The sequence below is a fragment of the Amphiprion ocellaris genome, chromosome 9 (genome assembly GCF_022539595.1).
Source record: "Amphiprion ocellaris isolate individual 3 ecotype Okinawa chromosome 9, ASM2253959v1, whole genome shotgun sequence".
In the NCBI taxonomy this organism is placed as follows: Eukaryota; Metazoa; Chordata; class Actinopteri; family Pomacentridae; genus Amphiprion; species Amphiprion ocellaris.
This window is the reverse complement of record NC_072774.1, coordinates 30,331,135-30,358,333: the sequence shown is the minus strand read 5'-3', so window position 1 is coordinate 30,358,333 and position 27,199 is coordinate 30,331,135. Positions and strand designations below refer to the sequence as shown.

General features: G+C 39.3%; 1 protein-coding gene across 9 annotated transcripts in view; it reads right to left on the bottom strand.

The window, feature by feature from the left end:
• Window positions 1-27,199, bottom strand: part of snap91a (synaptosome associated protein 91a) — a 65,505-nt gene that overhangs the window by 20,821 nt on the left and 17,485 nt on the right. For 8 of the 9 annotated variants that reach the window (XM_023281137.3, XM_055013445.1, XM_055013447.1 and 5 more), the window contains exons 2-9: window positions 12,226-12,368; window positions 10,155-10,230; window positions 8,298-8,400; window positions 7,657-7,750; window positions 5,892-6,003; window positions 5,393-5,499; window positions 5,268-5,309; window positions 662-723 (exon numbers count right to left, since the gene is read on the bottom strand). In XM_023281137.3, the coding sequence (XP_023136905.2) occupies window positions 662-723; window positions 5,268-5,309; window positions 5,393-5,499; window positions 5,892-6,003; window positions 7,657-7,750; window positions 8,298-8,400; window positions 10,155-10,230; window positions 12,226-12,368 (739 nt within the window). Of the gene's footprint in view, window positions 1-465; window positions 494-661; window positions 724-5,267; window positions 5,310-5,392; window positions 5,500-5,891; window positions 6,004-7,656; window positions 7,751-8,297; window positions 8,401-10,154; window positions 10,231-12,225; window positions 12,369-27,199 lie in introns of those variants that run through there. The other variant, XM_055013452.1, reaches the window with a different exon arrangement.

The window sequence follows — 27,199 nt, the reverse complement described above, 5'->3', positions numbered from 1 at the left end:
TTCAGGCAGGCAGCATTTCAGACCAATTCCATTAAGGGAACATCTGCAATTAATGGATCCATGCCGCACTGCTGAGTAACAGCATCTTGGCCTCAGCTCCACCTCAACAAAGCTTTTCTTCTCAACATTACAGACACAAAGTAAGAGCTGAATGTTGGTAAATGGCATGCGACGAAAGCTTTGTAAAAGTCGAGGCTGACTGGACAACACGATGGGAACACAAGATAATGTGTTAGTAATGACATCAGGTAAAATGTGATCCAAATTACTGTGGGGCACAAAATGAAAAAATCATTCTATAGAAGTGCATCTGAAGCAAAATGATCCCACATGAAAATACAAGTTGTTTCTTCAGATTTCTGTTTCTATAGAATCATTGAAAATAGTAACGTAAGTAGGACAACAGCTTTTAAATGAATAAAAATTATTTTAAAATATGTATATATATTTACAAGCCCTATTCTCATCAACAGAGAATACTTACTTATCCTCTCTGAGTTGTGTAAAGATAAGAGGAAATGACGTGTTAGAGATTTATGACAGAATAATACTAGAGAAGAATAATCAGAAAGGCTTAAAGAGAAAAATCTGAATTGCTGCTAAAATACTGCTGGTAAACCATTAGGAAACACAACAGGCTGCGGTACATTCAACTACTTACGGCTTCTTCCCCTCCAAAGTGTTGAGGTGGGTCTCCAGGGACTCCAGAAGACTTTCTGGGGCCTGCAGAAAAATACAGAGAGAGGGGCTCTTCTTGCTATCAACCCTTCTCAAAAACATGCAGCATGTTTTTCAGAGAGAAAGACAATAGAACAGAGTGAGTCGAATAGAAAAACTAAAGGACTGGGTTAATTGAATATATAGCATTGGGAGTTCTACATGTTAGAGATCGCAGTAAAAAAAAGCCAGAATCACCAGTGAGTTTGTATACTGACCACATGTAATCGATGTCACTACAAATAAAAGATAATGTAAGTAGCTTTATCTAATACACTGATAGGCTGCAGACGGACTAATATCCTGATCATTGCAGTGAGTTCATGTTTTCCTCCCTGATGCTCTGATAACTGTCTTCCTTGTGCAGTTTTATTGGTCCTGAATAATCTAATCAGCATTGACTCAACAGCACTGACTCTTGGAAGACCTCACTCTATTCTCAGTTTTCTTTATCTCTGAATGCTCAGTTCGATTTGCTCTGTCACATTGCATTAACTTCGATTTCAATGATAAGTTTTTATGGGGAGTTGGCTACCTTTCCTTTGACAACTGATTTCTATTTTTGTACTTGAGTCTCCACCTACTAAAGCAGTATAAGAAACACCGTTCTTTATTATTTATTCCAAGGTTACATGCTTTCTGAAAACGTGATCAGATGGAAATATTCTATGTCATGCATTATTTTACATATACAATGTCATTCAAAAGTCTGGGGTCACTTGGAAATGTTCTCAGTTTAGAAAGAAAAGCAGCTTTTTCAATGAAGATAACATTAAATGAATGATAAATCCAGTGTAGACATTATTGATGTTTTAAATGACTATTGTAGCTGGAAACAGCTGATTTTTAATGGAATATCTCCATAGGGGTACAGAGGAACATTTCCAGCAACCATCACTCCTGTGTTCTAATGCTACATTGTGTTAGCTAATGGTGTTGAAAGGCTCATTGATGATTAGAAAACCTTTGTGCAGTTATGTTAGCACATGAATAAAAGTGTGAGTTTTCATGGAAAACATGAAATTGTCTGGATGACCACAAACTTTTGAACTTTAGTATATTTCATACACATTTAATCACTAGAAATTGTGTGATCTGCACTCGACTTGAGAATTTGATTCTTGTTTTGTGGGTTTACACAGGATTTGGATGAGAATTTGTACTGATCTAAACATATAATTATAGAGAAAAAACAACTCTAAAACTATTGCTATTTCAAAATGTAAGAAAAAACAGAAATGTTTGTTGTGGGCCTGAAATCAAACTGTTCACAATCCTGCTGAGATATTTCATCCAATCATTACTGTTGTAAAATTGTAAATTGTCTAATGCTGTTGATGTATTTTCATCATCTATAAAGTTCTATTTGTCACAGAAGGAATGTGGCAACACAAAGGGAAAGAGTTAGGAGACAGAAGCAACGGAAAAGAACAAAGGTTTAAATTTCATGCTAATAGAGATCATAGTTCCAGTCAGTCATGATGCAAAGCTGCATGCTTAACTGGGCTAAATGGGGCATGATCACCTCCCAACATGCAGTACAAAGGAGAGTACAGTATCCTGCAGCTGCTTAAGAGAGGTCAGAGCTAATTCAGCAGATAAAATAAGTCAATAATACACTTTCCTTAAATCCCTGCTGCATCCTCTGGGTCTATCCATTTAAAGCTACCAATTCTATTATCCATAAAACTTAAGACAAACAAGGCAGCACGGCTGATAATAATGTGTCTTGGCTTTGTGAGAGATTAAAAGGCCATTTATCAATCTGTGACTTTACAGTGTCCGTCCTCATCACTGAGTACAAAGAGGCCTGTTCTGCCCACAAAGGACAGACATTACGGCTCATTACTGCAATGTTTGGACACATTCAGTGATACTCGTCATTCAAGGAGGAAAATATAAAAGATGCTGAACCATCTCCCTGCGGATGTTACAAAAACAGGCCTCCAGGATTATGTCTGAAAAGATTTTCTGATAATACCGACACTGTCAACATTTGCAGATTATTTTCTACTCGCTCATCTAAGAAAGAAAACAACACACACGTGCGCATGTGATGACATAAGAGCGTGGCTACAAAGTCGGTCAATGGTAAAATTACTCTGTTTGTGTTGATGTAATTCCTCTGGGAACAGAGCAGAAATTGGTAGCAGGGACTGAGATTAATGTGCTATAGTTTTAGGGGTCTGGGAGACTCTCCTTTCACAAATTCAGCAAATTTTGTCACCCATGCAGTGTCTCATATTTTAATCCAGGAGCTTCAAAAGTCTGTGGGCCGCACTGTGAAGTTTAATGATGCTATCCTGTTAAATTATGGCAAGATAGCTCTAGTATAAACACCATTGCACACTGGATAGTAAGTAAAATAGTGGCATATTTCAAGCAGTGTCACTGACCTAGTATTGATTTGCTGTTTATGGCTCATTTTGTCAGGCTGACACAAAGACATTTGTTCAGTTTTCTACAGTTTTTCCTTAAAACTTGGAAGGAATTGTTGAGTTAGTTACTGCTTGAGATTATCATCATCATTTTACAATCTGACCCCTGTCTGTGCAACACTCATACCCTCTCCAAAATGTCAGAAACTTAAAATACATCCACAAGGGAGCAAATATTACAACATTTCCTTACAGGCAACACACTGGGATGTAATGTGGCTGCAAGTGTAAAGTCCCAAACTGCCTGCAACAAGTGTAAACGCCATGCTTGTCATGTACTATTACAAGCTATATACTATAAGAGAAACATATTAAAATAATTCTTTAAAGCAATAATTTAGGGAGTTAGTTTGATAAGAAGAATGACACCACTGTTACGTCGGGATGGATATGAAATTGCAGCCAGGAAGCAGTTAGTTTAGCTTAGCTTACCATAAATACTGATCTGGTCAAGAAATAGTCCAATACATACATTCCTTATTCTTTAGCTGGGTAAGGTGACACTAAAAAACAGCTACTCTGGGGTTCTCATCGCAGATAACATATAAAGCAAGATACCGAACGCGTGTAAAAAAGGCTCTTTATCCTCATAATACTAGCATGTTTACAAGGAGAAAAAGTAAAGGAAAAAACATAAACACCAAAACATATTAAACTGCTTTCTATCACAGATGCTAAGGTTGGGTAATTAAGGAACGCAGCAGAGCTATGTGACGATTGGTGCACGTTTGTCTGTTTGTCTGTTATTCTGTCTGTGTGCAACATAACTCAAAAACAGATTTGGATGAAATTTTCAGGGAAGTTCAGAAATGACACAAGGACTAATTGATTAGATTTTGGCAGTGATGTGGCTTATAGTCTGAATCCACGGATTTGTTAAAGATTTCTGTATCATTGCCAGATAGCGGCACGGCGTCACTGTAACCATGACAACAAGTGAACACTACGTCAGCTGCCTACTGATGATCACATGATTGTGATCCTACTACAAATCCACCGCTGAGGACTTATCCGGACTTATCCATCAGAAATGATACAAGGAACAATTGATTACAATTGATTACATTGTGGGGGTGTTTACAAATCTCATCAATTAGGCCAAACGATTGTATGTATGTATGTATGATTGTAAGTATGTCCTAATACCCTAATACCCATACTGACATAATACCGGTAGTTAACTCACCTCTGTATTTCTAAATGTGACTAGCTCTGAAAGTCTCGCCTCCATCTTCAAATACTATACAACAGCACTACAGTATTTTTAATCTGCCATGTTGTGTATCTGCTTTTCGCCACTTGTTCTACAACAACCTAACAAGCATAACCAGACAGCATCACAGCATGCTTTTCATGCAAGTCATCCACACTGCCATGTGTTAAAGGGCAACGCTAGCGACAGAGTTTCCACAGCAGCAGTGTTTAAAGCCAGTGGCTGATTCTGGAAGCAACTGGAAAATTCAGGTTTCTTATCCTGGGAATTATTTAAATTAGCCAGTGACCCACAGATCATGAATCAGAAAAAGCAACAAACAATCCTGTGCCTCCATAACTGCCATGCAGTGGAGGATCAACCGCCTGGTCAGCAGCATTACACGGCATCACACATCCTTCATCCAGTCGGCTCTTCCAATCACGTCATCCCACATCATCAGACCGCCTGGTGTCTGTCTGCTGGGTGTGCACTCACTGTGCAGTGTGCTTCAATTCAGCGCACTCAAAGAGAGTTCAAATGTTGACCTTCCCTAAGCTGTTTGCTTCTCAAAGCTAGCTCTGTGCACTACTCACTACTCACACTCTCAGCCTGAATGATCAATCTGCATCTCTGGAAGTGAAAAGAGAAGGAGGGCACAGGGGCCGTCAATCACCAAAGAACCACAGCTCATTGGTTGTGTGGAGGAGCTGCCTGTGAACGTCTGATTGTTATCAAAAGGGAGCAACCACACAGCAGAAGAAAACATAGGTGGTAGCTTTAGACACTCATGCAAGAGAGTTAAAAAGAACACAACACTGACATGCTCTTTTAGTGTAGCCTAAAAGAATATCACATATCCAGTAATAATCATTAAGGAAAAACACAAAAGAATAAGGAAAAACTTAAGTCGTTCTTACCTGAGTGAGCTCAGGTATGTCGTTCTTGTCTATTCCCACTTGCTGTAAAAGAAGGCAGTGACATATAAGACAACAGCTGCACATGAGCTAGCAGTTAATCAGTGACACTGAGCTCTGCGGGTTACCTCAGCAATTTTGAAGAATTCAGACACGCGAGTCATTCGTGTCAGGAATCTCTTGTAGATCTCAAGCCCGTCTTTACATTGGCTTCTCTTCATTTGGAAAAATTTTTCTGGACAAAAGAGGTTGAAATGTGATGGTTTATCCCCGTGAAGTTAAAGAATAATGAATGAAATAATCCTATTTTTATATGTAGCCAAACCCAGTGAGCCACACCACTACAACAGGTGACAAATCCCTACAATATCATTACACATTTAGTCTTCTGACAAAAACAGAACTAAGTATTTAATTCCCAGTTTTAAATTTCTTTCAACAGTGCAGAAGAAACAAAAGGCCTCAGGTGCGGAAGTACATAAAGATGCACTAACACACTGATGGTTTGGGCTTTCTGTCATGTTGTCTGTTGACAATAAAAAAAAAAGATAGATAGGAACACAAGCTGTATCCATTAAGGATACATTCAACATTTGACTGATCCTGATATGAAGAGAGATTCTTTACCTAGCAGGTTGATGATGCCATCATTATAGCAGGCGTATAGCTTGATCAGATCTTTGAAGAGCAGAAGAAAGCAGGCATTTATCACTCCGTTGTTCAGCTCCTGTGGATGCACCTGATGACACAAATACATTGGACAAGTCAAAGTATTTTCAAGCATAAAATCGAGGGGATAAATAAGTACTTCACTTATCAGAGTAAAATCAGTAAATACGACGAATAACAGCTTCACATAATATTTTGCTTCAAATTGGCCTAGTACCCAGAGTCAAACTGTCACGTTTTACAGCATTTTAACAACTAATAGTTGAGTCTGAATATTCGGAATTAAAATGCCAGATATCAACAACATAATTTTGATGATTCACAATTACACCGTGACCAGTCAGAAGTTTCACTCAAGATATCTTTAATGTCTTCTGACAGGTCAAAATGACTGAGATTCAGTTTTGACTCATCAAAATAATAGCTGCAGATATCTCAAACATCACTATGACTAGTCTGAATTTTTCTGCACAGAGCTGTTCATGCGAGGTTTCCCATTGAATACTGACTCGGACAAACATGTGAATGGGGTTGTGCAGAAGTGATGGCAGGTATTGTGGTGGATAAGATCATTAGAAAATGCTGTGAAATAGGAACAGCTTATCAGCAAGGAGTTTGTGGAGCATCGTTCATTAGAGACTTGTGGTCTAAAAAGGAACTTTGGCCTCAGGCTGCTCTGACATGGCAGTGAAACAGCGTGTCATATGTGGTTACAGTTGCAGAACCATAAACCATAGTATGTGTGAAAAGCAAGCTGCCTCTACCTTGCTATCCCTTCTGACATAAATAAAGACGCGCAACATTATTTTGCCTTGTCAAAAATATATTTGAACTGTTATTACATTTTGACTACAGAACTCGTGTAGAGATATTTACAACATCACTCTGACAAGTGCAAAATTAATTTAAGATATCTAAAAAGGACAATGCAGATATCTTGCTTGAACCGAGGGGAATTAAAGATATCTCGAACTGTAATTATGATTAGTCAGAATTAAACAGTAGATATCTGAAACTGGAATTGCTGCTAGTCATAAATTAGCTGTGGATAGCTGCAGTTCATATTGTGGATATCTGCAGCTGAACTATATGGTTACGTCATGTGTCCTAAAAAAACGGCGATGTGGATATCTGAAATGACAGTTGTGGAGAGGAGGAATGACATTGTGGATATCTGAAATCTTATTTTTAACTACGAAGAATGGACTTACAGATATCTGCAATGCATGTCCAGAATGCTTTGGGCCTATACATATTTTTTCCTTCTATATTGAAGTACATTTTTATATGTTTAAACCAAGAATGTAGTGCAGTCTTTAGCGTTTACCGTCAGTATGTTTATGTTCTGGAAAAAAATCTTGCTACTCAGAAAGACAATGTTACACATTTGTCTGTCAGCTGACACAAATATAATTTTAAAAAATCATAAATTATCAGAAAATCTTTAATTTTGACTGCAACTGTCGTCTGTTTCAGTCATCATTAACTTTAACGCTCCCTGAATGGTCTGTCAGTATAATTTAAAAGGCTGTGACATGTCATGTCATCACAGAACATGTCTTCATAGAGGCTTTATTCTGTGTGTACATGTGTGTGTGTGTGCGTGTGTGCGTGTGTGCGTGTGTGTGTGTGTGTGTGTGTGTGTGTGTGTGTGTGTGCGTGTCTCAGCGAATTTAGTAACCTTGCAATGTGACATTGTTGACTATTAGCGGGTGTCACTCACATCAAAATCCAGCAGCGCGTCGATCTGGCTCTGCAGGGTGGGCATTCCTTTCAACAGCTTCTCTACTGTCATGGTCCTCATCGCTCCATCAGCTCTGAGACAGAAAGAAATAGAAAATGTGAGAATTAGGCAGCAAGTCTCTGAAACAGTTAGAGCTTGGTGAGAAACCTCCTTTAATAACTGGGAAAGCGTGGTCTAGTAACCACTGTAATAAATCCAGTCTCCGCACCAGTCAAACATGGAGTTTCCACCAATGTGTCTCATCTCTGTTCTGTCTTTATCCTACAGTCTGTATTTTTCAGTGCTGGTTGATGCAGGCAGAGGGACCTTGTGTCTGCCAGCTAAACAGAGCTGTCCAGTTTGTGTGCATGAGTAATATCCTTCTCTGTATTCATCTCTGCACTCAATACAAGCCAGTAAGGCCAAAGACATGGCTTAATGCCAGGCTGGAGGTAAATGAGTCCATCTCAGTCACAAACACGACCGCTGTGAGATGTGTCTGATTCTGATGGATATGGAGGGCAAGCAGGAAAAGGGTGTTCTGGTCCCGACTAACCTTACATAGCCTGTTAAATAACATGTAATATTAACACTGAAACCATGCAACAAGGTGATGTCATTAAAAAATGCAAAAACTGTACCCTTTCTTGACTCGGCCAAAGTCGAAAGACATCTGTCTGTAGGCAAAGGCCTTCTCGTTGAGATAGCGGCTGTAGCGTCTGATAAACGTGGACATGTCATAGCCTGAGGACACACACGTCACGTATGAATACACATGTACAACTCAGTATAAAACACAAGCAGACGGTTACAAACTTCACAAAAACACTATTTTAAAGTGTAGTCCTACATCAGCGACAAAACAAATTATGTTTTCTTAAGCTCAGAGTAGTGAACGTAAAGATTAAAAAATGATGGAAACATACCTCACTACTGTATCTATCAGTCTCCACCTCTTGTCTGTATGATAAATATAAAGTAAAGCTAAGAGGGATTAGCTTAGGTCAGCAGAACAACTGGCAGGAAAGTCCTGGTTTTACAAACCAAGGCTAGCTTTCCCCCATTCTTCCAGTTATGTTAAACTAAGCTAACCACCCAGCTGTAGCTTTATGGTATCAGTCTTCTTCTACCTTTACTTGTCTGCATGCTAAATATGAAGTGAAGCTAAGAGAAGTTAACATAAAGATTGGATATTGAGGGAAACAGCTAATTCATAACAAAAAAGTTTTAGCTGTATATGTTGAACTGCAACCCTCTCGTCTTTAGTCTGTATGCTAAATAGAAAGTTCGGCTAAGAGGGGTTAGCTTAGGTTAGTATAACAGCTGAAGGGGATGATCTGTCTTTGCCTATCTTTACTTGCGTGTATGCGGAATATGAATTTAAGACAGGTTAGCGAAAATACTGAATGCGGAAACAGCTAATTCTTTAAAACAAAAAGAAATGAAAGCTTAGACGCTGAGCTAGCTTTTCCCCCTTCCTCCCACTTACACTAAATTAGGCTAACTACCTTATTGTAAGTCAAGTTAATAGAATTTATGTTAGGTTAGCATAACAACAGGAAAGGAATAAACAGCTAGGCTAACTCTTTCCAAACCTAAAAACAAAACACATATTGTCAACTTAAAAGTTAATTATCGTGTTTGGAAATCTACTTTTAAAAAAGAGAAGTGGAAAAGGAAGTCCCAATTTTACAAAGTCAGGCTAGTTTTTCCCATTCTTTCAGTAATGCTAAACTAAGAACACTCTGGCTGTAGCTTAGCATGACAACTGGAAACAGCTAGCATGACTCCATAAAACATTTGATAATGAAACAAGAACAACTACTTAACATGCTATATCTAATTTCTTGAATTTCTTTTAAAAAATGTGTGTAGAAAGGACATGGTGGGAATTTACAAAGCCAGCTAGCTGTTTGCTCCTTATTCAACTTATTGCAAACTAATTCCTTAGCTGTAGACAGAAAGGAATATTTGCAAAAATCCCCATTGTAGGATGACTAATAAGGCCTTTCATTTTCTTCCTTGTAGAATCAGAGTCACAGTATTTAGTTCTATGATCCATGGCAAGATGACTACATGAGTTTCATATAATCTTGATTCTAATCTAATAAAGTGTACAAAATGTCTAAAAATGGATTTCTGAACTTTGCAGTCATCCAAGCAGACAAAATGTCCTTGACAGCAGGCTGTGAACCAAGTGTTTATCACCACAAGAGACTGTGCTAATTTCCATGGAGACTGGTTTAATTGAGGGGAGTGGGGATTAGAAGAGCTGAAACTGAAGGGTGGCCATGTTGGTTTCAACATTCAAGCTCAATCTGCCGTTGTTTTAACAGCTTTAAAACTGCATCTTAAATGTCTTATTTAATGTCTAACATATAAGTTAGAGAGAAAGAAAAGTGGTAAATGAATCATAAATGGGAGGATCAGTACATAGCGATAATTCTGAGTTGTAAATGATGGAGGGCTGGTTTGGAGAGGAAGGAAACATCACGCACCATGGGAGCCAGTTTTATCCAGGAAGTTGCTGAGATTGAACAAAGTGTTTCTAGATGCCAGGAACTGGAGGAACCTCTGCAGGAGGGGACAAACACACAGGGTTACATATTTCATACTGAGAGACTTCAGTAATGAATAGATCATCATTCTCTACTTATTATATGGTTTTATGCAGGTTTTTAAACAGATGGCTGCATCTCTCCAGGGAGCCATTTAGCAATCTCTAAGAAACCTGTGAACCTGTAGTGGAGAGAGTGGATTTAACAGGTGTGATTCTGTAATAGTGTTTCATCTATAAATTATTAGAAATCAAGTATAAAAGAAGCATTGCTGCATCCTTCCTGAGTGGGAGAGTGTGAATATAAACTGGACACAGGAGACCACTAGGAGATTTATAATAGTGTAATAAAGATGAAAAGGCTCCCTCTGTAACTCCAGTGACACCTAAAAATATGCATAATATCATGGAGTCATTGTTTCCTTTAGCTTCTGTGCCCATATCACACAGATTACAGCATGAAATCCCTTCATCACATTAACGTATTACATATGCTGAGCTCATTTGTGAAAGGCCACAGTATCCCATTGAGGCCCACTGCAACACAAGCACACTTGCCCTTTCTCCCTGACACCTGCTGTGAGGACTACAAAGGTTAATGCTGTTATCTTCCTGTCACTAAATCTCCTCTGCTTTCTGTCAGTGCATGCTGGGATAGGTAATACCCAGCTCTAATATCATATAGGAAGAGGCAGCCACAGACCGTAACGGCTCATCCCCCAATCAAACACTTTTCTGTCTTGATTTCTCTGACTGAAAATGTCTATATCAGTATTTCTCCCTCTGCTTTGCATCACATGGCAGCTTGGGTTGATTTGATTGGCGATAGAGGAGCATTTGCTTATCTCTCCCAGTTATCCCTTGTTGCCCATTCAGAGCCTGTGCCTTTCTTGAGCTGTCAGGACATCAGTTGGGTCAGGAGGTCAGGACCAGGCCAGTCCCTGAGCTCATTCCATGATTGTCACTGAGCAAAAACTTACAACCATGGAGCAAAAGTGGAATTTGAATGAGGTTTGGGTAAGTAGCTTTCAATCTCCATTTAAATAGTGTTTCTATATACACATCCAGCACGCATTTGCAGTCATGCTTCTGTCAAACTGGTGAATGTAAGTCATATATTTATTCTTCTTTCAGATCTATTCTAGTCTCTTCCAACTCCTTAGTATCCATAACTGCTTAAAAGCAAGTCTGCTGCTTGGTACGAGGCAGATACGATGCTAGTGAGCTTATCAGAGTGTTGTTTGCTAAAAACAGCTGCCTCCTCTACCTGAAAATGATGCAAATGAGAGCTGTGGGACTGAACCAAAACAGTACAGTTGTGTGCTATAAAAAGAGCTGAAAGATGCTGAAATGCTCCACAGAGATTCAGGAGAACTGCTGAGTCATGTAACATATCTTTGAGGCTTTGTGACTCAGAGTGTTTCCTGTCACATCAAACACAGTGATCTGACTTTATTGTTCATATTTTCTCCTTTATTGATGCTACATGGCGTGTGCACACTGTCTGAAATATCCCAAACTTTTGAATAGCTGCAATATTTTCATTTTATACAAATTTAGCCAACATTCTGCCTGACATGTCTGATAGTTTTGGAAACTGAAATATGAAGTAAGCGGGAATAAGTTAAATGAAACAACTTAACTGTTGTGTGCACATTTTAACTGTAATATTCAGATGCTGAAGTCATTTCCACCCATTTAGACTCAACGTGGCTGACTAAGCAGAGATCAAAACTACACCTTGTACTTACATGCATGAAAGACAATCTGTACTATTGCTTCAGGGTGTTTTGTTGTGTCTATCTTGTTGTGCATATTCAGGGAGAGTCGTCTGAACACACACACCCTTATCCTGTACAATCAGTCCTCTGTTGTATCTTTTAGGAGCTAAACCTACACTATAGTGGCAGGTGGGCCAAAGTGCTTTGTTTAACAAGGGAAAAACACTCACTCACTTCCCCTGATTACATTAAAGCTGGAAACTAACATAAGTTTGTGTGTTATGGCCTCACCTCGTTGCCGTGCACCATGAGGTGGTGTGTGGTGATCAGGGCTTTGAAAACCACCACCCAGCTGGCGTTGCCGGCCCTCTCCATCAGCGTGTCGGCCATCTGCGGGACGTTCACATTGGTTTCTTGGGTGGCCTGGATCAGGTCTGGAAAGCACAGAGGAGAGGGGGAACAGGAGGTCAGGTGATGGATATCAGCAGGGGACAGATGCAGAACAGATACAGAGTACAGATGGGATGTATGGCTCTTTGAAGGGAGCCGGATCTTGAGGAGCCGTTCCTGTCAAAGAGACGTTCAAAAGACTGGCTCGTTAGATTTATTTTTTAAGTCAACCAGGGGTAACTTTTTATATTATTATTTAGTATTTTTATATTTTTTCCTGTATTGTTAAAATGTTATTGTATGGTTTACATTGTTTTTGTTATTGTTTATATATGTGTATGTATCTATGACATATGTCAGTGTAAGTTGTTTGTGGACCCGGCCTTGAAAGAGATGTGTTTCTGACAAATATTACATTGTTCTCTACTTTGTGTGTTGTCCCCAGAAAAGTGCATCCAAATGCTGCTATGTTTCCTTTGATTCTGGCTTATTTGATGTTTTTTTCCATCGCTAATATCTCCTCCTCCCTGACAAAGCGCTAAATGTGGCTCCAGTCTCCAGTCAGTCGGACTCAGGTGACACTCACACTCCTCCTCCTCTAAGTATGCTGCTCATATAGACCTGCGTTTACGTGATTGGAGCTTGCTGTGGACAACTCAGACTCAGAGATGTCATTAGTCGTTTATGTGAAGGCAGCGTGGACAACTCAGACTCACAGGGCACACAGGTGAAGAAAGCGTGGGCAATTTGCACATACAAACAGCTTGCAACTGCAAAGCGGTTCTCATCGTTCACTTAAAAGAGTCGTTCAGACGACTGACTTGCTTGTGAAAGTCACATCTCAAATACAGAGTGCAGAAACCCATTCATTGAAGTCACGACAACACAAACAGCTGCAGGGTTAGTAGAGAAAGACAGCAAGTGAGAAATGACACATAGGAATGTGCTGCAATATAATGCGATAATACTGCATCTGGGATTTGCAACATTTCACAGTCACACTCTTGATTCCTAATTTTCACTTTAACTCACAGTATGTTTTCCCCTGAGCTGTTTCCTCAAATACAAAGACCCCTGCAAAGGCAATGAGAGATTTTTCACTTGTGTTCAGTGGTAATCAATCTATTTTAGAAATGTTACTATAGTAGCTTGAAATTGTCACTTTGTCTTATCAGCAAGCCACATTATCATCATGGAACACCACCTTCTACAGGCATTTCAGTGAACTGTTCAATGGATTTTGCAGTCTCTTGTCTGTTTAAAGAATTAACTCTCATTTTGCCAATCAAATATCCATTCTGTAAGTAGTAGACTTATCTGTGTACGCCAGAGGAGCCAGTTAGTAGAAACAGAACAGGCTCAGGAAGCTGCTGCTTTCCGTCATATTGAAACGCATTTAGACGATTGCTTCGCATTATGCCACGATCGCCTGGTGTGAGTCACGCTGGCTGCTGCTTTGTTTCGTTTTCTGCAGCCACTCAGTAATACCAGCACAGGCAGGCAGAGAGTCAGTGGAATATTCCACAGCAGAGAGACCCAGAGAGAGAGAAGAACCAAAAAGGAAGACAAGATTGCAATGAAAATCAAACATGCAAATGAGAAGCAAAAAGAACACATCAACCCTTAAAAATACTTGGTTAATAATATCAAAATAATCAATCTAGCACTGATAGATTATCGCCTGCAGTAATCCATGCTGATACTTTTCTTTGAAGATCACGGCAACATCGTTGTTGAAGGAATCTGAAGGTACGTGCTTGTATTTCAGGCCGTCATAATGGAAGTGCATCGTTTTACCATATTTCAAAAAGCTTAAGCACTCTGGTTTCCTTACAATTAGCTTCATGGAGGAAACCTTGGCAAAATGTTTGGGGCAGAGTCATTTTATGTGAATTATAAGTCAGGTCTAGGTATTTAAAACAGGGCAAATCAATATTTGTGTTTTGATGTTAAAATAAAAATATTGATTTATGTTTAAAGCAGAACAAATCAATATTTCTATTTCAGCATTAAATCAGATAAATATGTTTGTTGTCAGTGGGTTTATCCAGAATGACAAACTACAGTTCCCCTCACTCTGTAGAGCTGACTACACTAAAATCACAGTTTAAAGGAACATTATGCCATTTCTGCTGCTACTAGTGTCTCTAACAAAACTATATACATAACAGAACCTGCCCCTGCACGGGATATGTTTGAGATAACTGATCAACATGAATAAAAATACGTCAGAATGATCAATTAAATGCCTTCACCACTGCTAGAAGATCCCATGAAGCTTTGTGCCTGGAGAGAGAGAGAGGGTCACTGATGGTGCAGGAGTTTTTAGAATAGGTCTAAACCATTTTCTTTTCCTGATGAGCGTAGACAGGAGAATTATAAATTGTATCTTCAGTCTTCTTTATTTTTTTCCCGTTAACTGCAAGCAATTTCAGGGTCATTTGATTTTTAGAAGCCTTTGAATTGCAATATTATCCTAAACAGAGCTTGATTAAATCACTAAAGCCTTGTACTTGTTGACCTTCTAAGATTTGACATAAGTCTACTTACCAGTTTGAATAATGTTTTAATATTTGTTCTTTACTTGCTCCACGACTGTTTAACAGCACCAGGGTTGCAGCTGAAATAATAAGGCTAAAATTGTCCTACATGTCATAAGAAACCTAAATTGATCATGTAATGTAATGCATAATTGTATTTATAGGCAGATCTACTTGTACCTTAATGATGGTGCAGTGATACTAATAAGCCTGACAGCTTATACTGTATGTTCACATAGTTAGCAGTTTTTGCCAGCTTTTCTGATTATTTTTTTTTAAACTCATAATTGGTCTAGGATTATGTGAGAAGTATGCACTCTAGACCCATCCATGTTTGCAATCTGGTGCCAGCATACTTAATTTAATGCACTCAAAGCTGGATTCAGAAACTGTTGAACACTTAAGACGACTGAGGCTTAGTAGATAATAGTAGATAGTCCAGGTAAGTTGAACTTGTTCTGTAGTACAGGCTCCCAGTCTTTGAGCTCATTGTCTGGCTATTATGGTCAAAACTTAACTCTTATTAATTATATTTCCAAGAAAAAAGATGCTGTTTTCAATACATTTTTTTTTTTAAAAAAGCAGCATATAGTGGTTACTGGATAGAAACATGACTCCAAATCAGTGTGAATGTCTCTTCATGTCGGCTGGCTATCACTTGGGTCGTTATTCAATTTAGTGACAGTTAAATGGTTTGTTCAACTGCCCGAAAAGTGGTCACAAAGTTAATTAATGTAGCTTTAATTCTCAGGCTTTATCATGATAGCAGCTCTAATTTATTACAGCAAACACCTTTAACCCAAATTTATGTTAACCAACAGCTATAATTCCCTTTAAGATTAAGTGTTTGCTCCCAGAACACTATGTTGTTAAAGAGGGAAGTCTACTTAAAGTTTAGAACACCTTGTTTGTACCCAATAAATGAGATCTATCTATATACACTGCTGTCACTTAGAAATGTCCTTATTTTTGAAAGAAAAGCAGTTTTTTTTCAATGAAGACAACATGAAATGAATGATAAATCCAGTGTAGACACTGTTAATGTGGTAAATGACTATTCTAGCTGGAAACAGCTGATTTTTAATGGAATATCTCCATACGGCAGGGGTGGGCAATTAATTTCACACGGGGCCACATGAGAAACTTTGACGGTTGTTAAGGGCCGGACCAATACACTTACAGCTCTGCTCAATATATATCTCAATAAAAACAATAAATGAAACATTACAGTGGTGCAATGAAAATGTGGAACACAGAGCACAACTATTTAATGAAATATTTAGTTTTTTCATTCAAACTATGACTGCTGCCTGTTGAGTTGTAGATATTTTTGATGGTGTGACTTCCTTCAGTGTGGGCATATAGGTGAGAATGTTGCCCTCCAACTGGCTTGAGAGAAACTTCAGCTTTCTCATAAAAGTGGTCACCAGGCTGTACATTTCATGTGCAAAGAGGCCCTCGCCTTGCAGCTTGGTATTTAGTTCATTCATTAGTGCAGTCACATCAACAGCAAAAGCAAGGTCTGCCATCCAGTCTGCATCTGAGAGCTCAGTGATGTCCCTGCCTTTCTTCTCACAAAACTCTTGAATCTCTGCTCTCAGATCCCAAACTCGTTTAAGCACCTTGTCAAGGCTGATCCATCTGACAGCTGTTTTGTAATCAAGGTCACCATGTTCACTCTCATCTCCTCCAAAAAGACAACAAACTGTCTGTAATTCAATGCTCCTGCCCTGATGAAGTTAACTACTTTAGTTACATCAGTCACGTGGTTGATTTTTAGCACTGACTTACACAGCACCTCCTGATGTATAATACAATGCAAAAATGTCAGTTTCTGCTCTGGGTTTATTTCAGTCACTCTATCTTGCATCCGTTTCAAAAGTCCAACATTTTTCCCTGTCAAATTTGGACAGCCATCAGTTGTAACACCAACCAAACTCTCCCATTTTAGTCCCAGCTTGTTCATGCATGTCTTTACCTCAGTGAACAAATCACTCACCGTCGTGGTTCCTTTCATTGGCTGCACAGCTGCCAGCTCCTCCGTCATCTCAAAGGTTTTCGTTAGTCCACTTACAAAGATGAGTACCTGGGCTGTGTCACGGACATCACAGCTCTCGTTCAGAGCCAAGGAGAAAACGTCAAAATCGTTCACTTTGTTGCGCAGCTGAAGCTCCAGATTTTCGGCGATGCTCTCCACCCGCTTCCTTACGGTTCGCCTCCTAAGGGGCACATTAACTAACGCTCCTTTTTTTTTCTCCGGACATATAAGCGCTGCAGAGTCCACCAGACATTCTTTGACAAACGGTCCATCAGAGAATGGCTTACTGACATCCCTTTATGTGTGAGCTTTGGTAAAAAAAAAAAAAAAATCCTTGCTGCTTTAGCAGTTTAGCTAGCAAACCTTCAGATATCCTCCCCACTCTGCATCAGTCAAATGTTTGTACTTCTCCGCCATGTTTGGTCTCGTAATGTCGATTCAGATTATAATCCTTGAGCACCGCGATCTGTTCTCCACAAACTAGGCACAGATTTACCTCTGACTTCAGTGAAAAAATACTTGGAAGTCCATGCCTTGTTAAAAACTCTGCATTCGGAATCAATCTTTCTTTTTTTGCCGTTAGCTTCCCGGGCTGAAGCTGACCAACAAACCAATCAGCGCATAAAATTTATGCTAAGTATGGACAGCACGCACTAAAAAACGTAAGGTCGCGCGTGACCTTATGGCCTAAGGTCACGCGCGAAAAAACGGTAACTTAGCAGATCTTTCAAAATAAAAGCAGTGCAGGCGTATCGCTGGCATGTATTGTGATGATATATATTTGCATTGACTTTTAATATTTTCCAGTGACCTCATACGGGCCAGTCAGGGTCATGTGGCCCGCGGGCCGTACGATGCCCAGGTCTGCCATAGGGGTACAGAGGAACATTTCCAGCAACCATCACTCCTGTGTTCTAATGCTACATTGTGTTAGCTAATGGTGTTGAACGGCTCATTGATGATTAGAAAACCCTTGTGCAGTTATGTTAGCACATGGATAAAAGTGTGAGTTTTCATGGAAAACACGAGATTGCCTGGGTGACCCCAAACTTTTGAACGATAGTGTACATATGCTCTTCCTTCCTCCTGTTTATCAGCCTCTAAGTGATAGCAGTAAAGTGTGTGAATAGAATCTATTCTCTGGCAGATAGAGAGCTGTCCTCCAAGTAAACCTCAGGGCAGATCCCCAGAGACAGTGGGAGGAATAAGATAAGTAGGTGTGTACACAGAGTGACGGACGGAGAAGGAGAGAAAACATGACCAGCATCATTTCGAAAGCCTTGATTCAGCAGAGCGAGGCCTGTGATTCACGAATGGTGTCATATCCATGTCTGCACATTTACAGCCAGCAGACGGGGAGACAGCAGAGAGGTGTCTATTGAATTTTCCTCACCAGCTTAATATTGACTAAATGCCAGTACACCTTATACATAGTACAGATCAGTCATGGAGCAATCAGCCACTAGTAATTATGAACTGGAGCAATGAGCGATGGGGAGTTTGGCATTATATAATTTTACTACAAATTAAAAGTTTCTAAAAACTCTAATAAAGAACCGTTTTGAACACTTCTGTAGTGTTGGTATAAGCTATTTTTGATTCTGAAAAGCACGCTAAAGCTCAATAATGGTCATTCCTTGTTAGTTTAATACAAAACTGAAGCAAAAAAATTAAATCTATTTACAAATTGCAGTTTTGCAGATGGATACATGCCACACTGTTTCCTGGCTGACAGCTGTGACTTCCTGGAATCCTGTTAATACTCAATAAAGTAACCAAAGGTGCATTAGTATGCAACTAAATATAGTTTCCAAAAAATGCATTGTTTGATGCTGTTTGGGTAACATTTGGTAAAAATGACAGTAGATGCTGGGTGGCCCTGGGGTTAGGATCCCGTGGGTGCCAGTGCAAAGCTCACAGGAGTGGACAGTTTTAACTTTAGTCAAAAAATAAACTGTGGGTTCCAGGATTTACAGTTAATCAGAACAATAGTCAACAAATGAAGTTGGAAAGACGATTAAAGCAGGGCTTTACAAATACAAAAGACACATCTGATATTTGGACAAACATCCAAATTGTTACTTACAAACATTCAGACTTTGTTGCAACAAATGTGTAAAGTACTGATATGTATATGAGGAACAAATCTAGTACTTCTGATTGGAAGTACATACTTGTTCTGTTTTGTCCAGTGAAAGCAAGATCTCATTCAAAGTTAAAGCATTTCTTAAGCACATATTAAACAAGATACTGCAGAGATATGTATAAAATTTGGACCCACTTCCTGAAATTCCTAAATCTTATCAATGTAACTGTGATTCTGCTATGTTGCTATCCATAACACTACACAGTAAAATAATGTGCTAAAACATAACAGGATATTTCCTCATTTGATGATCAGGATTGAGAGAATTGTCTAACATCTTGGTCCAAAATCACCAATAAGTGTTCAACTGGGTTAACATCCAGTGACTGAGAAGTCTGCAGCATATGATTCAGATTATTTTCAGACTCATGAAATCACACAGTGAGTTTTATGATCCATGGATGGAGGCACTGTGCTCCTGGAACAACTTCATATTGATTTGCAGTGACCATTCCCTCTATGGAGGCCAGTGGATAGACACCATGGCTGTCAAATGCCCCATCAGACCCACCAGATCATCTCACTGTACGGTTCACGTCTTTTCTGTAATTTTTTTAGTTGATGTGAGTTGCTTTGACATTTTCTTCTTCAATGATTATTCCACTGATGGGGCAAAAAATAGAAAGTATTGCTACTTATGGTTTTCTCTCAGGTTGTGTTTATGAAAAACAGGAACGCCAGTCTTATTCTACCAACTCAATTACAAGCAATGGTAAACCTTTGAGTTTTCAAAGCTGCATTAGGTGTGAAGGAAAAATTACTTTTCCCATTTTTAAGGTCATAATGGCCTTTAGACAGGCATATGCTGCAGGAGATTAGATATTGTCTATTGTGACGTGACTAAGCAGAAGAGTTGTCTCCATATTGGAGACAACTACAATATCTACCCAAAGATCAGAGAGAATCCTCAGAACTGATGCTGGCATTGCTTGTATGTACTGCTGCTCCGTCGGTGTCACTTCTCCTGATATTAGTAAACCTTACGGATCTTATCTTAAATGTGAATGGAAACACATTGAATTCACAAAAGAAATAAGAACAATTCCGAAAACTTTCTCTCATAATTCCGACTTACACACTAAATTTTGTGAGAAAAGACCTCAAAATTACGAGAAGATTTGATTAAGTTTCAATTAAGTTTTCATTAGTTCATCAGTTAAGTCAGTCATCAATCAGGGCTATTAGGACAGGGGTGAAGGTGCTTCTTGATTTAATGTAATGAATAGGAGCTTAAATATCAAGAAAAGTAGTTTTTCTTTAAAATATGTCACACTTTGATATTTTTTTACAGTATCTTTTGGTCAATGGATATATCAAAGGTTATCAATGAATCAGTGTGCTACTGAATATATTTTAAAACATGGTAATTTATGATGTGCTCCAACTACTGACCATTAGTCTGTTGTGCATTATATCACAATTAGATCAACTTTTCTCAAGAGTATGAGATGGAAAGGCAAAATTAAATTTAATACGATGTCTAATATTTTATCTGTGTGAATGCAGTTTGCTTCCATACATACTAGAGCTCAAAACAGAGATGATCTGCACCCAACTTTAAGATTTTAAGCAGTCCTAAAAATCATGATAACTGCTGGAGACAAACATGTGCTGAAAAAGACACATATAATGTAAATACAGTACATGCAGCTTGGCACAAAAGCTAACATAACCTCATAACAGTTTTGATGCCCAAACTGCTTTGAATTTTTCTAAACTGTGAACGATTTTTGTTGTATATAGATTCAAACTCAGTCCATTCAGCTTGTTAGGATTCTATATACTAGATTTATTAAATATCCCTGACATGGCAAGAAATTTACTTTAGTATGAAGATACTAAATAACTGAGCTGTAGGCAACATTTTTTTCTTTCCACAGTTGTTACAAGTACCATCCTCAAAAAACTGGACACTCTTTATCACTCAGCCATCTGCTTTATCACTAACGCACCCTTCCACACTCACCACTGTGATCTCTATAAATTGGTGAGATGGCCTTCCCTTCATAAATCAAGTCAATTCTAGGCAAAACACCTAGCAGCTAACTCCTTACATAACGCCTGCATTTTGCAACTTTGACTCCATTCACCACCTTCAAGCTTAAACTCCAACAGATTGTTGACTGTTGTTCCTGCTGATCACTTTGGATTTTACTTACATGCATCCATATATATACAGACTCACACAATTTCCTACACTTCATGCACATTTTTTTCACTCACATGTATATGCTTCCATGCTTCTTACTTGTTGACCTGTTTATTTTAGCTCTATGCTATGTTTATATGTCTGTTTGTGTCTGTGGGTTACATGTGTATGTGTTCCTGCTGGCGCTTCTTGGCCAGGTCATGTGTGCAACATTTTTACCTGGTAAAATAAAAGTCAAATAAAAAAGTTACATCTTCAAACAACCACGTTGAATCTGCCCGTCTCTGTGCAATAAACCACAAGTGTTGTATTTTTCAGCACTTCCTCTGACTAAACAATAAATATTCTTCTAGGTTCATAATGTATGTTTCTATTTCCATGAATAAATCAACACGTGTAACCCACAGTAGGAGTAGCCGGGAAGGAAAATGAATGAAAATCCATCCAAGGTCACTTTGCCTTTGACTGTGATTCTACAAGTCAGCTGGCTCTTCTGCCTCCACTATCATGCTTTCATCATGCAGTAATGATGGCTGCTCATGTCCTCTTTAGTAGTAAGGCCACGAACACACACACACATGAACACACCCATAGCTGCACAGGCACAAAGTGTGAAGGATAATCCCTACAGGGCTGATGAGTCAGCAGCCTGCATCATCCTACGCTTTCATTTCTGTCTGTCTGTTTCTCTCTCTGCCTGTCTCTCTCTCTGTATTTGTGAGGATGGGTGTTTCTATTGGATCTACCATCTCCATAAATAAAGGCCTCAAATCTTCTGTATCCTAATGACAACATACCTATCATGAACTCACTCCTTCGGTAAATGCGTCTAACTGCGACCTCAGATTAGTTTGTTTGAACATTTGCTAAAAAAAAATGTCTTGGGGAATCTTCCAGCAGCGAAAACAGAATCCTAATCATGCAGCAGGAGAGAAGCATGCAGAGAGTCTCAGTTCTGATTGAGATGCTGAGCAACAATTCAGCAGGAACTCCTGACTCACCGGCTCCCCCACCTTCCTGCTCAATTATTCATGTGAGTGAATGTGAGTAAGAAACAGAGACTCAGAGGGCCTAGTGTGGACATGGTGCAGTGCCAGGACACAGTCACCCTGACTTATAATTATTTACTGAATTTGTTGAAATATACATCAGTTTGGATTATAAATCATTTCATTGCAGTGCTGTCTGTGTACTCCAGCCTCTCTGCACTGCATCTTTGTAACTGCACAGTCCTGGCACACCATTCCCTCTGAACCTCTTCACCAAACAGAAGCTTCAAAATCACTTTATTCTACAAGACTCATTTAAAAATCCCCCCAAAACAAACCGTTTGTTCTCACCAGATTCCATGCCTCTCCAGCAGAACTGAAAAGCCATGAATGACTCAGCTGTAACCAACAGTCACACTACAAACACTTAGAGAGTTCTGGGCTGAACTGCAGGCAGTGTTTACATCAAGTAGGAAACAGGTTTACATGTAAATACTACAACAACAATAGTATGCAGAGCCCCAATATTTTCAGTAATTGTAGCACCTGTGGGTACTTGGAAAATAGTGCACATATTAATTCAATATTTAAAAAAAAAAAAAAAATCAAAAAAATTAAACCTCCATGTTGTCTTTTTATTTGACTTATGGTATTAAAACTGCATCAGGACTTTATAATGCAGTGAAACATGAGCCAACAGTGAAGTGACATTAACAAAAAGCACTCTGAAACTTTGTAGGGTTCAAAGAGTTAAACTGTGCAAATTTTCATGAGATGCAGGTGACAGAAATCCAAACATCTCCATATTAGTCAGGTTTAGATTAACTGAAGGTGAGCGAACAACTAACCATCCACCATGAAGTAATAAATTAGAATTCATCCAGTTACTTTAGTATCAACTCAGATCTGCCATCTGGCATTCAAACCATGATGATGAAGGTTATGTGGTTTGCACTCTAAGATTAGCAGCTAAGAAACCTAAACTTTTCATTTCTTAATTTTGTGATAATGCTGAGAGTCCTTTGATACATGCAGCAGAGAGCTGTGAGGCATCAGTCCTCTGCTGTAAAACACATGGTGTTGGAGTGTTCCAGTAACTTCAGAGCTGTTATGACCACTGTGTTGGTATATCAATTCTGTTATACAGTGAGAATAAATGTGCAGAACACAAAACAACATTAAAGCAAATACAAACACCGACTTCAGAGCCGGTCTGAACAGATCTACTGCAGGTAACAGCAGAAGGAGCCACATGACATTTAGCCTTGACAGAAGCCTGATGGCAATCTGGAAGCAGCACGAGCTGGCATGTACAAGTGCTGCTATTGAACCGCCGAGAGCAGTTGCAGTGTGAGTCCTTACAGCTGTAAGAGCTGGTGATTACTGCAATAGTCATGTCTGCACTTACATCCTCAGAATCACAGGCAGCCCACTCCAGCACACCTGTGGTAGCGCACATGGACACACTGACACAGATGAAGCTCAACTGCTACCGGCCACAAAGCTGCACATTGTTGGTATTATATGAAACTCGAGAACACTGATTTCAGTTTTGCTGTTTAGCAGATATGTAGACTAACATTACAAAGTCTTTCATGGCATCCAACCATGAGGCCAACATTCTCTCCTACTGTAGTCCCTGTACAACCCATCAGTGTGCAGCTCGTGTCCTTCATTTAGAGCCTTGGGAATGTTTTGCTCTTACACAAGGTTATTTGAGACATGAGGTTGATAATAGCTTCTGCACTATTCCACACATGTATTATATTATTACAGACAAATGCCACATCCTGCTCTCAGCACCTGAGCCGTCATTGTGCAGCGTAGCGTCACAGACAGGAGATCTGACATATTTACATCCATCACAGTGATGATAAAACAGGAGGAGGGAAATACAGAAGAGGAACACTTGTTTGAAGATGAAAAGCTCATAAATATGCAGCCTGCAAACATGTATACAAAGATGTTTCAATCTGATCATGATTGCATGTTGTAAGTAGATTTTAATATATCAGCCACACTTATTCTGCAAACGCATCCGTAGTACTGATTGAAATCGTCTCCCAGTGTGGACTCACATGTGCTCTGCCATCCTGCATAGTGTCAGATAACTGCCACTGAATACATATCAAGATGCCCTGTGGCGTCTGCCACACCCAGCAACACAGCCGACAGGACTCCGATTTCAACTATCACCCTTCAATGAATCGATAACTGTAAGTGATATCAAAGCTGCTGAGAGCGAGTGCAACTGAAGGCAACCTGGCACACATGCATGCACCGCAGGACACGCTCCAGCATGTATGGAAGCCTGCTGCACGACACACACGCAACATCCTCCTCTTCTTTTTTCGTAGATTAGTTTTTACAAATGCACAAGCACCACTGGGGACATGCCAAGGTGGTTTCCTAGGCAACAGGCATTTGCAGTGGTATCAAGGATGCAGTGGAATTCCTTTAAAATCATCTTTAGAGCAGCAAACTGAACAGGGTCATCCAGCCAAAGCCAGATGCATGTGAGTCATACCAGCCTCAACACGGCTCAACACTCACATAAAACGAATACTTGTATAAGCTCTATGTTGAGCATTTATGCTACATTCTGTCTATTCTCATATTTCCTACAGGTGCCTGGTAAACATGGGGATTGGTCTGTTCTGTGTTTGAGAGTGTGATCCAAGCCATGCTGCATGAGTGATGCCTTGCTGAGCTACACATGAATGGACCAGTGTGTATTTATAGCTCCTCTCACCCTCGAGCAGCATACAGGGGGAGGGAAAAAATTACCCAGACTGCACTGCGCCCCAGCGTAGCACAGCACCAATGTGGTGTGGCAGCCAAACAAAGAGGAAGCCACTGGGATCGAGACACTGCGGAGGCTGGAAGTGACATCTAAGGAGCAAGCTGGCATCCTGTACAATGCTGCTGCTTCTGCTGGTGGACACAGATAGCAGCGCTGTGCCGTCTTCATACCAACGCATCGGCTTTTAGGGACATTTTATTTAGTTCCTGTGTAGAAAATCACACATTTAACCAGTTTCACATTATCTATTGGATGATGAACGACATCAATTATGTATTTGAGAAAACTGAAGTTGGATCTACCCGATTCAGTCAGATCTGCCAACATCTCATGAGACGTCACTCACATTCCATCCATGCATCCATCATCTATACACCACTTAATCCTCATTAGGGTCACAGGGGGCTGGAGTCTATCCCAGCTGACTGAGGATGAAGGCAGGGGACACCTGGACAGGTAACAGTCTATCACAGGACTACATATAGAGACAAACAATCACACTCACATTCACACCTACAGACAATTTAGAATCACCAATCAGCATGTTTTTGGACTGTGAGAGGAAGCCAGAGAACCCAGAGAAAACCCACACATGAACAGGAAGAACATGCAAGCTCCATGCAGAAAGATTCCGGGGATCTTCTACTGCAAGGCGACAGTGCTAACCACCAAGCCACTGTGCAGCCCCTCACTCATATTCAAGTGTTTGTAATGAAACCACAGCTTGGCACGGGTATCCTCAAGTTTTTGTTGGTATGTTTTATGCTACAAAAATGTTCACCTAAATATATATAATCCACTGCAATTAATTTTAACCTTTGGGTATCCTGTGAACAACAGCACAAACACTGGATTCAGAATACACAACAGTTTTCCTTGAAATAAGTCTTTCATTAACTGTGCTACTGATTGGTTCGTGGCAGTTAAAATAATATTTGAATGGCAGCCATAACTGTAGATTTGTGGATGAAGTTTTTGCACAATGGAAGCTACCATGTTATTTTGTAAGTTTTGCTAGTGTTGTGGGCTAAAGTGGGATTTGTAATGAGGGGGAGCCTTGTCCAGTAAGCTGGAGCTCACAGATGGTACTCATGATGGTTTCTTCATTAGAGATCAGGTCCAGGGAAACTGTGTACACTGTGTCTGGATGGAATGTCACAGCTTAAATTTCTAAATGTAAGTTTTTAAAAACTAAGTCAGATGTCTCAAATTCAAAATAGCATTAAGATTCTTTTTTGTCAGTTGGATGAAGCAACATTTTAAATTAATTTGAAGGTGTAAAAGAATCACCTCTGTAAAGACTGTGAAGCCCCAGAGGATGACAACTTAACACCTAAATATTCAGGCTGATACAGAAACACTGCAGTGGCAGAACACTGTTTCTAATTTCTTTAGTTTTTAATAAATTGACAGTTGAGGAAGCACTGGCATTCCTGCCAGACATGAAAACAGACATATTTTTGCATTGATAAAGTATCCACAACAACTTAGAGATTCAGTATAAATCCTTTTTTTTGCCTTATTTGAGATCCCTTACCTCAGTAAATACATTAGTTCATACTTGCAGTTAAATGCCACTACTGTAGTGTAATGTTTGGAGCATTTTTATTTGCTTTATAACAATATAACCCTTATGTCACAAGTTTTAATAATATGTATTGACTTATGTCTTAACCACTACAATAAATTGCTTAAAAGTGCAATAGACCTAAAAAAAATTTTAATTGCTTTTGTTTTTTTCACATATATTTCAAAATACAGAATTTGCATAGCTGTATCTGTCATATTTGTAAAAAAGTTGCACAACATCCTATGGTCTCGTTTATAAAGAATTTTGTTATATGTGTTTTATTGTGTATTTTTCAAACCCACCACTGCAACAAAAAAAGGGCTCTGAGACGTGGTGAATGTGTGAAATGTTAGTGTAACTCCCCAGATTTATATGCAAAACGAATGACTGATCTATCTTGATCTGGTTTCAAATCTACCAACAATCAAAAATGAATATACAATCGTAGCGCCTGCGCTAGCTGGGCTCTATAGGGTTAATATAGTCAAAGACAGAAGGCAACCTTCTGTGTTCAGTGTGAATCTAAAAGCTGCATTCAAGATTTGTACTTGAGTTGGGGATGTTTTGATACTGAAGGGTGCGACTTGGATATCTATATATAGGTGTAGCTCGACTGACTTTAACCCCTGGTTAGTGTAAT